Here is a 12,365-nt window from a genome sequence, read left to right as displayed (position 1 = left end):
TGTCTGTGTGTGTGTAGGGGGGGGGGGGGGGGGGAGTAACTGTTCCATTTGCTTTGCACATTAATGAACACTGCCTCCTCCGCCTGCCTTTAGGCTCTCTCTCTTAATGCTTGGGCCGTTCACTAGTGTAAACCTGTGTTTGATTTCTTCTCTCCGCTACCCTTCGTTCTGCATATAGCAGCATTTAGCTGTGAATTAATTTTCATGTTTGGATATACCCTGCTGAGGTGTGATGCCGGTGGCGCAAAATCAAAGTCTGCAACACTGCATATGGGTAGATAGGCCTTGTGGGTATTTTCACAGTGCAGATCTGTAGCTGGGCGGGGGGAACTGAAAGCAGAAAGATGGGTCAACGGGCGACAGACAAAAAAAAAGAAGTCAGCGATAGGACAATGAGAGATTCAATACAAAAGAATATGTCAGTTGTCTTATAGGAGAGTAGATCTTCAGCAGTGTGGTGTGCAGCTGCGAATGTGTGTTTGTGATAATGCCCATGTCTCTGGCTATGGGACAAGACACGCACCCACAGCCGCAGCTCAAACACCAGCAGCCCTTAACATGGTGTGTCTAATGCTCCTATTTAGTGTTTGGGGTGCAACGGCGCGTGGCCTGAGGTTTTTGGGAGGGGAGCGTGGATAGCACCTAGCCTGACAGCTGCGCCCCAAACTGGAGACAAAAGCCTGAGGAAGAACCGCATCATCGAAGATGGGACTAAAAGGCATGACAATTTGCTTGTGGTCTGGCCTATACTGCTGTCTGACTCACTGCATAGTCCACTCTTCATGGTGAAAACGGCACATTAGCAAACACTACAATGCAAGCTTGCACCGGGAGGACATCTTTAAACAAATTCCACTATATTAAAAAAAGGACGAGCCATCATGTGGTATACTCCGATCAAAAGCCGAAACACAAACTACGAATTCCTAAAAGACTGTGTTTCAAACAAACAACAGAAAGAACACAGGCCACCTTTTGTGCATCAGTCTTTTCATTGGAGTTTATTTGTAATCCTTTGAAAGGAGGGAGTCTCTTTGTCAATCGGCATACATCAAAGATACGCCAACTCACCATGCTGCTTGTGTTTGTGTGTCTGTGTGTGCATGTGTGTATTTCAGTCTTAAACATCACAGCAAGGCATGTTTTTTAATCTATTGATTTAATAAACTTGGCTAGCTGGCTGTTGGTTAAACAAATGAACCAGTCGCGAGGTGACACATCTTCAGTCTTAAAACCTGGTGTGTTATTCATCTTGTTTGAAGAATAGCTAAAGAGTTTACAGTAGAGGATATCCAACTCATCAGTGCGTTAAAATAAAGACTTTTTATAAACATGGGTATAATCATCTCTTATTTCCTCTATCATGCAAGCACGTACAGACATGCAGTAAATATGAGAGAAAATGCAGATATCGTAAATACTAGACACAAATTCAGAAACCAAATTAAATCTAAAAAAGGCTTTTAGGTCTTGTGCCAGTTTTCATAATACACAGAGGTGTCTCCATTCATTGGCTGGGCAATTAGAAGCAAAAGAGCTAATAATGACTTGTTTGTTGCCACATCAGCTATTGGGTGATAATTAGGACTAGGCGTGAATTTCAACTCTTTTAATAGTTTGTTTGATCTGTACGTGTGTTCCCAGATGGAAAATCGTGTATTAATTATTATTGCAAATTAATGGCCCATCAAGCCTGTGCTAAACTGGATCAGATGGTTTAATGAGCAGTCTCCTCACCAACAATTGAACACACATGGCACTGCATGTTTCACAATAAAATATGATTTTTGTTAATAAAAAAAAGAGAGGTCAAATTTCTTTAATGTTTTTCATGACTTTGTGAAATGACAGGGACTGTGTGCTTGACTTTGAGCCGGCGAGGCAAATGAAACATCAGAAAATGTTAACCCAGGACAAGAAGGGTGGTGCAGCCATTCCTGACATCCATTACATGATGTTTTTAAAATGGAAAACTAAATATTTGCAATTCATCTTCACAGCAAAATAGGAAAACTACCCATTTCTCACATAAAGGAACTTCCCTTATTATGCCCCTGTGCCCACACACACACACACACACACGTCAGGGGATTGAAATGGCTCAAAAATATCCACTGGTTTAAATTAGAGCATCAAACAGCCAGCTGCTGATTTGTTTCCTGTGTGTGTGTGTGTGTGTGTGTGTGTGTGTGTGTGTGTGTGTGTGTGTGTGTGTGTGTGTGTGTGTGTGTGTGTGTGTGTGTGTGTGTGTGTGTGTGTGTGTGTGTGTGTGTGTGTGGATGGTGAGTTCAGGGAGTGGAGTGAGCAGCTTTCTGACCTCCCTTGGGCGCAGCAGAGTGCGTGCAATGGTGTCAGTTCACTAAAACAACAGGGTGTGTAACAGTGTGTATTTCATGATGAAGATGCACAACTCTTTAATAACACCTGCTAACAATAAATGAACTATGTCGTAACAATATTAAAGACTACCGATGGAGTCAAAAGTCAGCCTGACTACACTTAAAGTCATGTCGCCTGGTTGATACTGCAAGGATCTGGAGATACAATACTCATCATGATAAAAAGGGTTAGGATTCAATATAGCGCAGGTTTGTTGTTTTTTTTATAGAAAATGATAGTGCTAACGTCACTTCCTGCCAAAATTACAACCCCGCCCACTTTCCGGTGAGAATAATGCGTAAAGCAAAGCGGAAAATAACAGTTTCTTCATGTTTTAAAAGCTGCTGAGTGATATCGCACCTCAAACAACACATAAAACCAGAGTTACTGTTTCTTTACTTCCTCTACAGAAAAAAGGACAATAAAAACAAAACCTGATCTAATTCAGAAATCACAGTTTCAGTGTAAGCCTGCTGCCTGCCACTCGTCCTCCGACCGACCGACTGGACATCCATCCCGCATTTATTCGGAGCTCCGTAAAAACAAAGCTGTCTCTGTCTCTATTTGACACCATTTTCATATTTTTGGAGTAATGATACCGTTTTTGACAAACTGAAATACTGTTTTCTGGCATCACTTTAAAATGATAGGGGGAAAATCGGAATTTTGGTATGAGGGCGCACGACGAAAGTAAGAGGGCGCAGCGCCCCTGTTACCCGGTTTAAACAAAACCCTGCATTGCAATAACAACAAAGTGAAACATTGCATTTGTTATGCTTTAACACAACACCGAGTGCATAAACGCGTAGTAAGTTATTTTAATTTCAATCACAACGGTCGGATCTGCATTTACTTTAGTCACAGTCCCTGTACCAATCAATATCAGAAGGAGAGAAGTTACTTAATTTAAATGTACGAATTGAAAAAAGTATTGATTGTCATCCTTACATGTTAACTATTAATTAAATTGACATTGAACTGGACTGAATTGATTAGAAAGGGTAAGCAAATTATGTCAGCATATGCAATCATGAATTCAAATCAAAGAAAGTTTATGCTGCTGAATGCCAAAGAAGAGGAGATGCATAAACTAAGGTTCGCTTAGAGGCCGTTTAATGAGCTAACCAAGCACACTATTTTCAAAAAGAAACCATACGATAATCGAACTTCAATCAATCAGTCTTCCCCTGCTTCTATAGCTCTGTAATCTTCCAACAGAACATTTTGTCCACCATTAGACACCTAGTAAATCTGTAAACACGGTGTAATCATATCGTTGCAAAGATTCTGGCACGATGAAAAAGAGCAGGCCCTCCTCAGTGAGAGTGGCTGTGTCCTTAGAGGGCATTAGTACAGACAGTATCTTGTTGTGGCAGACAGTTCCGTAGTAAACACCCTGGCAAAGAGCCTCATAGTGAACTCTGGTGGAGCTGCACAGTGTTCGGTGTTGTAGCCGTCCTGGCACGGAGATATGGGTCATGCTAGGCTGTCCTCTCCCTCACCCCAGCACAAGAGCCCAAACCCTGATGAGATTAGCCGGCCAGCCAGGCGCTCAGTGGTGGTAAAACAGAAACACCAGTGATTATGTGAACATTAAAGTCCGATCCCCTCACATTTCAGATCAGATCTCTTGTTCAGGGTCACCAGCAGGTTAGTATGATGACTGTGCCACCATTCACAACAAACACATCAATACTTCCTGTCTGTCTTTGCATGCACTGTAGACCCTGAGAGCACAGAGACATGTGCTACTGTATGACTCAATGCATAAAAAAGGACAGCTAGCTTCTTGGAATGATGCCTTTGACTTTCTTAATATAACTTATTTGTTACAGAAATATGAAGTCACACAGGTTCACATTTGCTTTCATTTTGTGTGGGGGGGGGGGGGGGGGACTACTACTCTGTGTTAAATCACTACTAAAAATGGGATTAACCATGTTGGAATGCCAGGGTAATCACTCATTCAGCAGCAGCCAGGGGAAAAAAGGCCTCCTTAAGGAGAAGGGGTGGGTTTTATATAGCCAAGAGCTTTGATTACTGCTTCGTCTTTAAACCGCATCCGATGAGTAAAGACATGCACTGGTCCTCCCCCACATTTACTAGGCAAGTCGACCTCCTGTGTTCCTGTAAATAAGTGATGTCACAGGGCTTAATGATGCCCAGACTGCAAAGTCCTAAAGACACACACTACCAGATTCATCACTACTGCGAGCACGCTGCCTAACCGTAATGTCAACAAAGAATTAGTATAGCACATCCTATTACCCTGGAGGACTGCTGATGATGCAGTCCAAGTCTGGAGTAGAGAACACAGTCAAGGGTATTCTCTCTTTCTCTACGAAGCTAGTAAAATTCAGCCAGTGGGAGGAGAAACATCCTCCTCATCTGTGGATCGACTGCTCTGTCACTAATGAAGACGTTCATATGGCAAGTGCATAGAAAAGAGACACTTTTTCAGGGCTTTCTTCTGCTCTTCTCGACGCAGACTTGTAGTGACAGTTGTTTCCAGTTGCTACGTATAAAAAGGGCCCATCATAAAGCCCGGGCTAGAGGAAACAGGATAAGCGCTTGAGCCAAGGCAGTAAAAAGCTCTCTGGAAACTTGAAAGCCACACAAATGAAGTCTGCGTCTGCCATCTGGAAACAATAAACAAACAAAACCCAGCAGCCAAACAAACACCACGAATGGCAGAGGGAAAGAAAGAGGGAGAGAGGGGAAAAATTGAAGCAAAGATTGAGTGTGTGAATGAGTGATAGGGAGAGGAGGGTGTCAATGTTAAAAACGTGTGCCGCATGCATCATTAGCAGACACTGATGGGAAGACAGACAGAGACAACCCTTTGTATAAAATCTCTTTTGATGCTCGGGAGATGGCCCTGCTGTTTGAATGTGTGTGGTACCACTGAAACCTGGTTCTAATGAAGTGTAGCGCTAACAGGAGGCTGCCTGTCTGCAAATTGTGCCAGTGATGCGACGAGAAGTTAGAAGCCGGTTCCAAATACGGCAAAATACCCAGCCAACTCTTCCCTGCATGCCCAGATAAATAAGAGATAAGATCTTTTTTTTATTAATTCAGAGAGAAAGTCACATCACAGTCCTGATCTCAGTGGAAGGTTTCATGTGTGTGATCGTATAGCACTATGGATTAACTTTTCCTCACTGTATGGTGCATTTGTGATACACTGCTCAGTCATAGGACTATTGTAAGAACATAGGAATATTGTAGTGATTTCTCCTCAGTGCTGGGCAAATGACAGAAAAACAACACGAAAAAAAATGTGGGCATGTTTGCAGTACAAACAACCCGCCCGCTCGCCTCTCACCGTGGCCAATCTAGCCTTATTATTATTTGTGTTACATGATCATCTCAACCCTGTTGAGACAAAAGTAATTATGCAATTACAACAGACACTTTGTTGTGCACCTATTATTGAATTAAGATCAACACAATAAGAGCAGCAGCTAATGAACACCAACATTGATTCTCAACTCTGGGAAATATCATCAGGTCCCCATCTGCCCATGCAATGTCTGACTAAGCAGTGGAGAAAAACCCAGAGAGAACGTTTTAATAATGTACCGACTAACCGATCGTCAAATGTATCACCCATTAACTTTCTGTCAAACAACTTCAATGATTTGACTAAACACTAAATGCAAGGACAGTACGAACAGTGCCTTTGAGATTCACTTTAGGTCATTTTTGGGTACCACTTTACAATAAGACTACCCTTATAAAAGGGTTTACGAATAGTTTGTAATTCATTTATTAATGAGGTTGTGAACATTTTATAAATAATTACAAAGCGTTAAAAAGACAAGAGATAAACAAAACATCAAGATGGATGGGGGGAGAGTCAACTCAGTGAACAACAGACCAAGGATACTGGCTGATGAAGAAGACGAAGTAAGCTAGGAAGCCAATAAAAGGCTTAGCCATCTTGCCACATAGTGAGCCTGTGTTGATGTATGAAAACTATGTTAGAACTGGTTTATAAATGGTTCTTAATGATGAATAAAGTGTTTACAACCTAATTAATGACCTAATTATGAACCCCTTTATGAATCCTTTCTAAGGGTAGTCTTATTATAAAGTGGTACCCAGTTTTGTTACTGTAACAACCATCAACTACTTATTTCCCTGATGTAAAGAGGCCCCCTCAAGAGGAAAAGAGGGTGGAAAAACGTTCCAACACAGAAACAGTTGACATTCCCAATGAAGTTTCCTGGATAGACACTCAGTTGTGATGTTAGGAATATATTTAATGAGGGAAATTCATGAGCTGAAACTTCACCTGGTACTAGAACAAAACATCACAAGCTGCTCTCCACGAATACTGTCAATACTGACACCGAGGGGTTAGACAAAGAACTGCAGCATGAGGCCATAGCATTAACCCCTGTACTATTACACCTATAGGTATACTACGCTTAAACAAACAAGGCAGAATGCCATAGAAAACCACACGCACGCTAACTCACAAACACACACACGTACACACACACAGAACCCTCCTGCTGTGTATGGTTAAACACTTCGCTATAAAAGCAGGCCTCTTACTCATTAGGGTGCTGTGTATCAGACAGGAAATGCTGGGTAAATTACACCTCATCGCCCTGGAACTAGCCAACCATCACCATGGCAATAAGCCAACCTCAGTGCCGTGAGAAGACCAAAACACCGTCCTGGCAGAGGAGGGATGGGAAGACATGGTTTCACCCTGATAACAATGATCTAATGTCAGTGATGCAAATGTTCTCTTACAGGCTTCCGAGGTGTAAATTGAACCTAAGTTTGTGTCTATTTCATAGCCAAAAGAACCCCTTGGGCTTTTTGACAGTGATGCTGACTCCAAAATCTGGAAGCAATATCCTGCCCACACACAACTCTTACGGCTACCCCATTAATGCTACATGGGCTAAACTGTACCAGCCCAACACACTCTTTATTAGAAATTGTTAGTCATGCCTACAGTAAATGATTCAATACTGTTCAATAAATAGATCAACACAGGCTACAGCTTGCCATGAGAATCAGGAGGAAATTGGGTGGTCTTTTAAGGAGGTCCATGTGTAACGTCTAAAATCATTTGGTGGTTGACCAAATTCATTATAAGAAGAGACAGAAGCTCGGACAAAAAGGTAAACATTGTCCATTTGATTAAACAGCATGAAATATTATTCTATACCTGCTTATATTGCTGTGAACGTCTTCGACAACACACACACACACACACACACACACACAGGTCTTAAAAAGGAGTGTTTCATCACAGCACTGCGTTGGCTCACATTTGTTAGAAACAAAACACGAGTTTCTCCATTCATGTTATCATTAAAAACAGAGGACATTTCCCCAGATTCTAATTCAATACTACCACCACGCTTAACCACATAAACTACTTGTAAGCCAAGTCCACCCCACGTTTCGAGAACAAAATGCTTTTGTTGCATTGTTCACACATTCCTCCCCGGCCGTGTTTATACAGATGCGATTCCATGTGTGTTTTGGGGTCCAGAAGAAGTCCTACTCTGAAGCCAGAGATGTGCTGCTGATCAAAGGCTTCAGTTGCCAGAGCGGAGACACTTGTTTTGTTTTTTTTCTGTGGGGATACGAGGTTACATATCCATCTGTTGGCCGCATGGATCCTCCTTGGTGAGCGCTGGGACAAGTGTAGGCTTCTCTTCTCTGCCATCCCACACAGGTTTACTCAGCTGGCTGCCACGCCAGCCGCCAGAGCTTTGTTTTCACACAGCAACATGTGTTAACTTAATGCTCTTTAACAGATTTCAAAGGCAAGACTAGCTGGGTCAACAACAGGTAATAGAGCGATTTATTGATTCATTTGCTCAAAAAAAGGGAAAAAGTAAAAAGAATACCTCTGCTAAAACCGATGAGGAACACACAGACGGGGATATCCGGTTGACAATCTTGTTTACTTAGCCCCATCATGTATTATTCTAATGTTGTTTCATTTGGCTTGTAAAAAATAGTCTACATAAAAAAAGGATAAGGGGAAAAATAAAGGGAGCTCATATTTTTCTAAAAGAGATATCAGTCTTTGGTAACATCAAGCAATGGCCAAGAATGTGTCCGTAAAAACATTACATAAACCATTAAACAGCTCAAGAAAGGCAAAGAGCATAGGGTTTGGGGTTACTTGGCCAACCTGCTCGCCCTCCCCTCGCTGAAGAATTTGGTTACACAGTCCCCATGGTTGTTTTCCTGCTTGATTGGATTATGGCCACACACACACACACCTTGAGCTCAGCTTCCACCACCAATCAATGAGGAAATGAGGTGTCAACACACTGGTGTTTATTCAACACTCATTTATTTATCTACCGGAAGCCGAGGCTATAGCTCGACCACAGAAGACACCAGATGATTGAAAGGATTTAAAATGATTGCTTATTTTTTATTAACATTACAAACAATTGTTTGGTGTGCCAATTATGTTAACAAATAATAATCAGACACATTTTACTTAGTTTTGAAATTGCATTACATATACATTTCTGTTGCATTATAGGACAGTTTACAAGCAATTTAATTTAAAATGACATTACCTTCAATGACAATAAAATACAAAGTGTGTAACATATAGCAACATTATGCCCTGCTTCTAATCTCTTTTACAGCTGAGAAGACACAGCTTTTAAACTTCAGGCTGTGCATCTATATGACCAAGCTGAAGGAGCTGGTAATGGGAAGACACCAGGAAGTCTGTAATGCTTCCAGTCAGCATGAAGTGCCATCAAAATAAAATGCTGCACAGTAGCTGCTGCTTTAAAACAACTAGGGCGATTGAAAATTCCCATCCCAATTTATGCCAAATGCCTCTTTATAAACATTCTAGTATGCCTGCCAAGTGTCTGCACTGCTTTATGCCCTTTCTCTTAATTGAAAACGTTATAGGGGTGCATTACACTCAGGGTTTTTATAAGCTGTGCTATAAAGCCCTTGCAGGCCCTAAGAGGGGAAACTGCCCATTAACTTATAAGGTCCAGGCCTAGGCTCTCTTAATTGACAACCTCTAGGCTACTTTCATCACTTGTCGACTTCATAGCGGCAGCCAATGCTTCCTCCAGGATGCTGTTGCATCTTTGACACAAGGGTGTTTGTGACAAAGAGCAGTCTGCCGCCAATGCCAGTGCGAGGGCTCTAGGCTGTCCATAAAACAAGCACACATTCCTCTCCTACTTCCAGCCTTCAGAGAGGGCTGCATTTAACCATGTAGGGACTGCTTCCCAGAAACACCAGCCAGAATTAAATAGAAATCCTATATAAAACAAATACAACTTTTTATATGCTTATGCAAGTCTAGACATACCATAAACACATTCTCAAAAAATAGAAAGACATTTAATAGAATGATTTAAAACCCTACAAGAAAATGCCAGATGTTAAGTGAAAAAAAAGGAAACCCTGAGAATGTATTTGCATTTTTTCATCTCTAATTTAGGCCATCACCATAGGCACTAATAGATAAAGACACACACAGGCGTGACAGTCACTTCACACTCTGATTTAGCAGGATCATCAGGTTTATGCCTCTGGAAATTCATGCGTCTTGAATTAGAGCCACATGTCACAATACTGTGTAGACAGACACATTACTAGAATGATAAACTCACTTGATGTTTTTGGTGACTGACATTCAAACTGTCAGAAGTTTCCCATTATAGCTGCTACGAGAGCTCAGAGACAATTCAGAAAAAAGGAAGAAGAGCACTGGGCAGCTTTGACTGCTAACTATCTGTCACTGAATCTCATGATTTAACCCTGCAGAATCTCACACAGGACTATTATGTCATAACTGTATTCTTTAAAAGGAGTAGACCATTTAATTAATATTGCACTTCAATAAAGTTTGGAGACTTACAGAGAAAAAAGGCTAACTTTGAACAATCAAAATGCTACATCCTGTCTTATAGTCCGTAATACCAGTTAGTTCCCCGAACCCTGGAATCTACTTTTGACAATATTATTTGGCTATACACTGTGAGCATTTCCTGTCTGAGTTTGCGATACCATTTATACTGACTATGCCCTAACAACTGAGATGTATTAGACCTTTGTGTATTTAACGAAATATTGGATGCGTTTGCCACTCTAACTGCGAGGATTTATTGAATTACCAATAGTGCCACCATCATGTCAACATTTGTCGACTACTTGAATGACAAAACTAAATGAGATGAACACTGACTTGCAAGATCATGTTAGCATAAAACCGCCTTAAAGTGCCTTACTTATGATTTTAACATCCATGTGTTTTGGGATATTTGCTGAATTGACATGATGGAAAAATTATTAAAACCATCATGTGATTATCAGTAAGTATATAACATGCAGATTTAATCACTTAATGTCGAACCACACTAACACCCACTAAGAAATCTACTTCCTACAATTTAGGTACATCCCGGTGAGACTTTCGTTATGCAAAAAATGGATACTTTCGATAGGAAATATTGCGTCCACATTGTTACCAGTGCAGATGGCTGGAAATGCGTGGGTGTGCCAAGAGATAATAAGAAGGTCCTCCAAATTGGAAGCACAATGATTGCTTGACCAGCTCTTGAGAAATCTTCTACGTTTCAACGAGGGATGTGAAGATGTTTAGGTAACTATCAAAAAGAACCAGTAGTGGCACTCAGTGGCTGCCAAATACTGACAATACGTTCACTTTTTAACATCATGAACGTTGGATGTATTGCTGGGCTAATTAATTAAACTATGCAAGTATAATAAACTGTTAACTGTGTGTATGTATAACATACATAGAGTAAGTAAAACACAACCAGATCTAGGTTAAGCACCTTGCACAGACAGAACAATGCAATTGCTGTTCTCATTTAAAGCTCTGACACAAAGCCAATAAGCAAACGTCTCAAAACGTTAAACTATTCCTTTAAAGATGTGGCACCTCTCTTAGCCACCATATCAAGAGGCCTGTTTAATACAACCTGACCTATTGATCAACACTCTCGGATGTTTTACTGTAGTAGACGAACATTTGACACTTGAACATGACATTGAGACAACAGAAAAGTTCTAGCTTTTCCATCAAACAATCACACTTAAATCCAGATGGAAACACAACAGAACACAAAACAAAACGCCTACTTCATCATCAAACTAAACCACAGCAAAAGCAACAGCCACAAACTCAAAACACAGCAAATCACAAGGGGACATCCCCAGAATTCAAAGCTAAAGTGAGAAGTTTTAATGACAAACTCATACACTGGCACTGTGTATTGCCCTATGTTTATTGTGGCTTCAATAACCTTAAACCTTCTCTTTAAATCACCGCCACTTCAGCACATTGTACAGCACAGTACACATACATGCATCACAATCGTTTATCTTCGTAAGCAAAGGATGTCAATACAATCCTTGTGTACATGTCATGTCTTTCTAAGCTCTTAGCAAACAAATAAGTTAGCTAACAGCCAACAAAACAAGTGGCATTTGACCGACAGCTGCTACCCTGAAAAGACGGAAAACGTATCGACCAGAATCAGCACCGCAACGTGTTTGGGGTGAGTTATTCATCGAGAAAAGCAGCACTTTTAGAACAATGAGAGATTAAACAACACAAACTGACTTACTGTGGAAGAAGTCGTTTCACAGCCCTGGTAATGCGCGCCGCCATGTTTCTTTCGATGACGCGTTAACAGAGCAAGCGGCAATTGGCTACACAAGTACTTCCCTCGTTCTGGTTGAGCTTTGTGATTGGTCAGTATATTGAGAGGGGCGAGGTCATAGAGGACACTTCACACATGGGAAGGTAAACAGCGAGCATACAGTGGGATGGTGCTTGTGGGAGGAGATGGTGAGGAAGGACAGAGGAAGGTATTTAATTTGAGAGGGAATTTATCCGAGAAGTTTTAATACAATAACATTTTTTTTGCAAGATATTTTGAAGGAAATAATAAAAATGCCTTTAAACCAAAGTTATAGTTATTCACAGA

General features: G+C 41.0%; 1 protein-coding gene across 1 annotated transcript in view; it reads right to left on the bottom strand.

Annotated features, from left to right (window-relative positions):
• The window catches only part of clybl (citrate lyase beta like), a 51,050-nt gene extending 39,000 nt beyond the window's left edge, over positions 1-12,050 (bottom strand). The window contains exon 1 of the mRNA XM_063887001.1: positions 12,003-12,050. Coding sequence (XP_063743071.1) covers positions 12,003-12,046 — 44 coding nt within the window. The 5' untranslated portion in view covers positions 12,047-12,050. The remainder of the gene's footprint in view (positions 1-12,002) is intronic.
• Positions 12,051-12,365: the final 315 nt, after the last annotated feature.

The sequence above is a fragment of the Eleginops maclovinus genome, chromosome 7 (assembly GCF_036324505.1).
Source record: "Eleginops maclovinus isolate JMC-PN-2008 ecotype Puerto Natales chromosome 7, JC_Emac_rtc_rv5, whole genome shotgun sequence".
Classification (NCBI taxonomy): Eukaryota; Metazoa; Chordata; class Actinopteri; order Perciformes; family Eleginopidae; genus Eleginops; species Eleginops maclovinus.
Note: the sequence above shows the minus strand (reverse complement) of the source record. Positions and strands in the feature narration are given on the sequence as shown.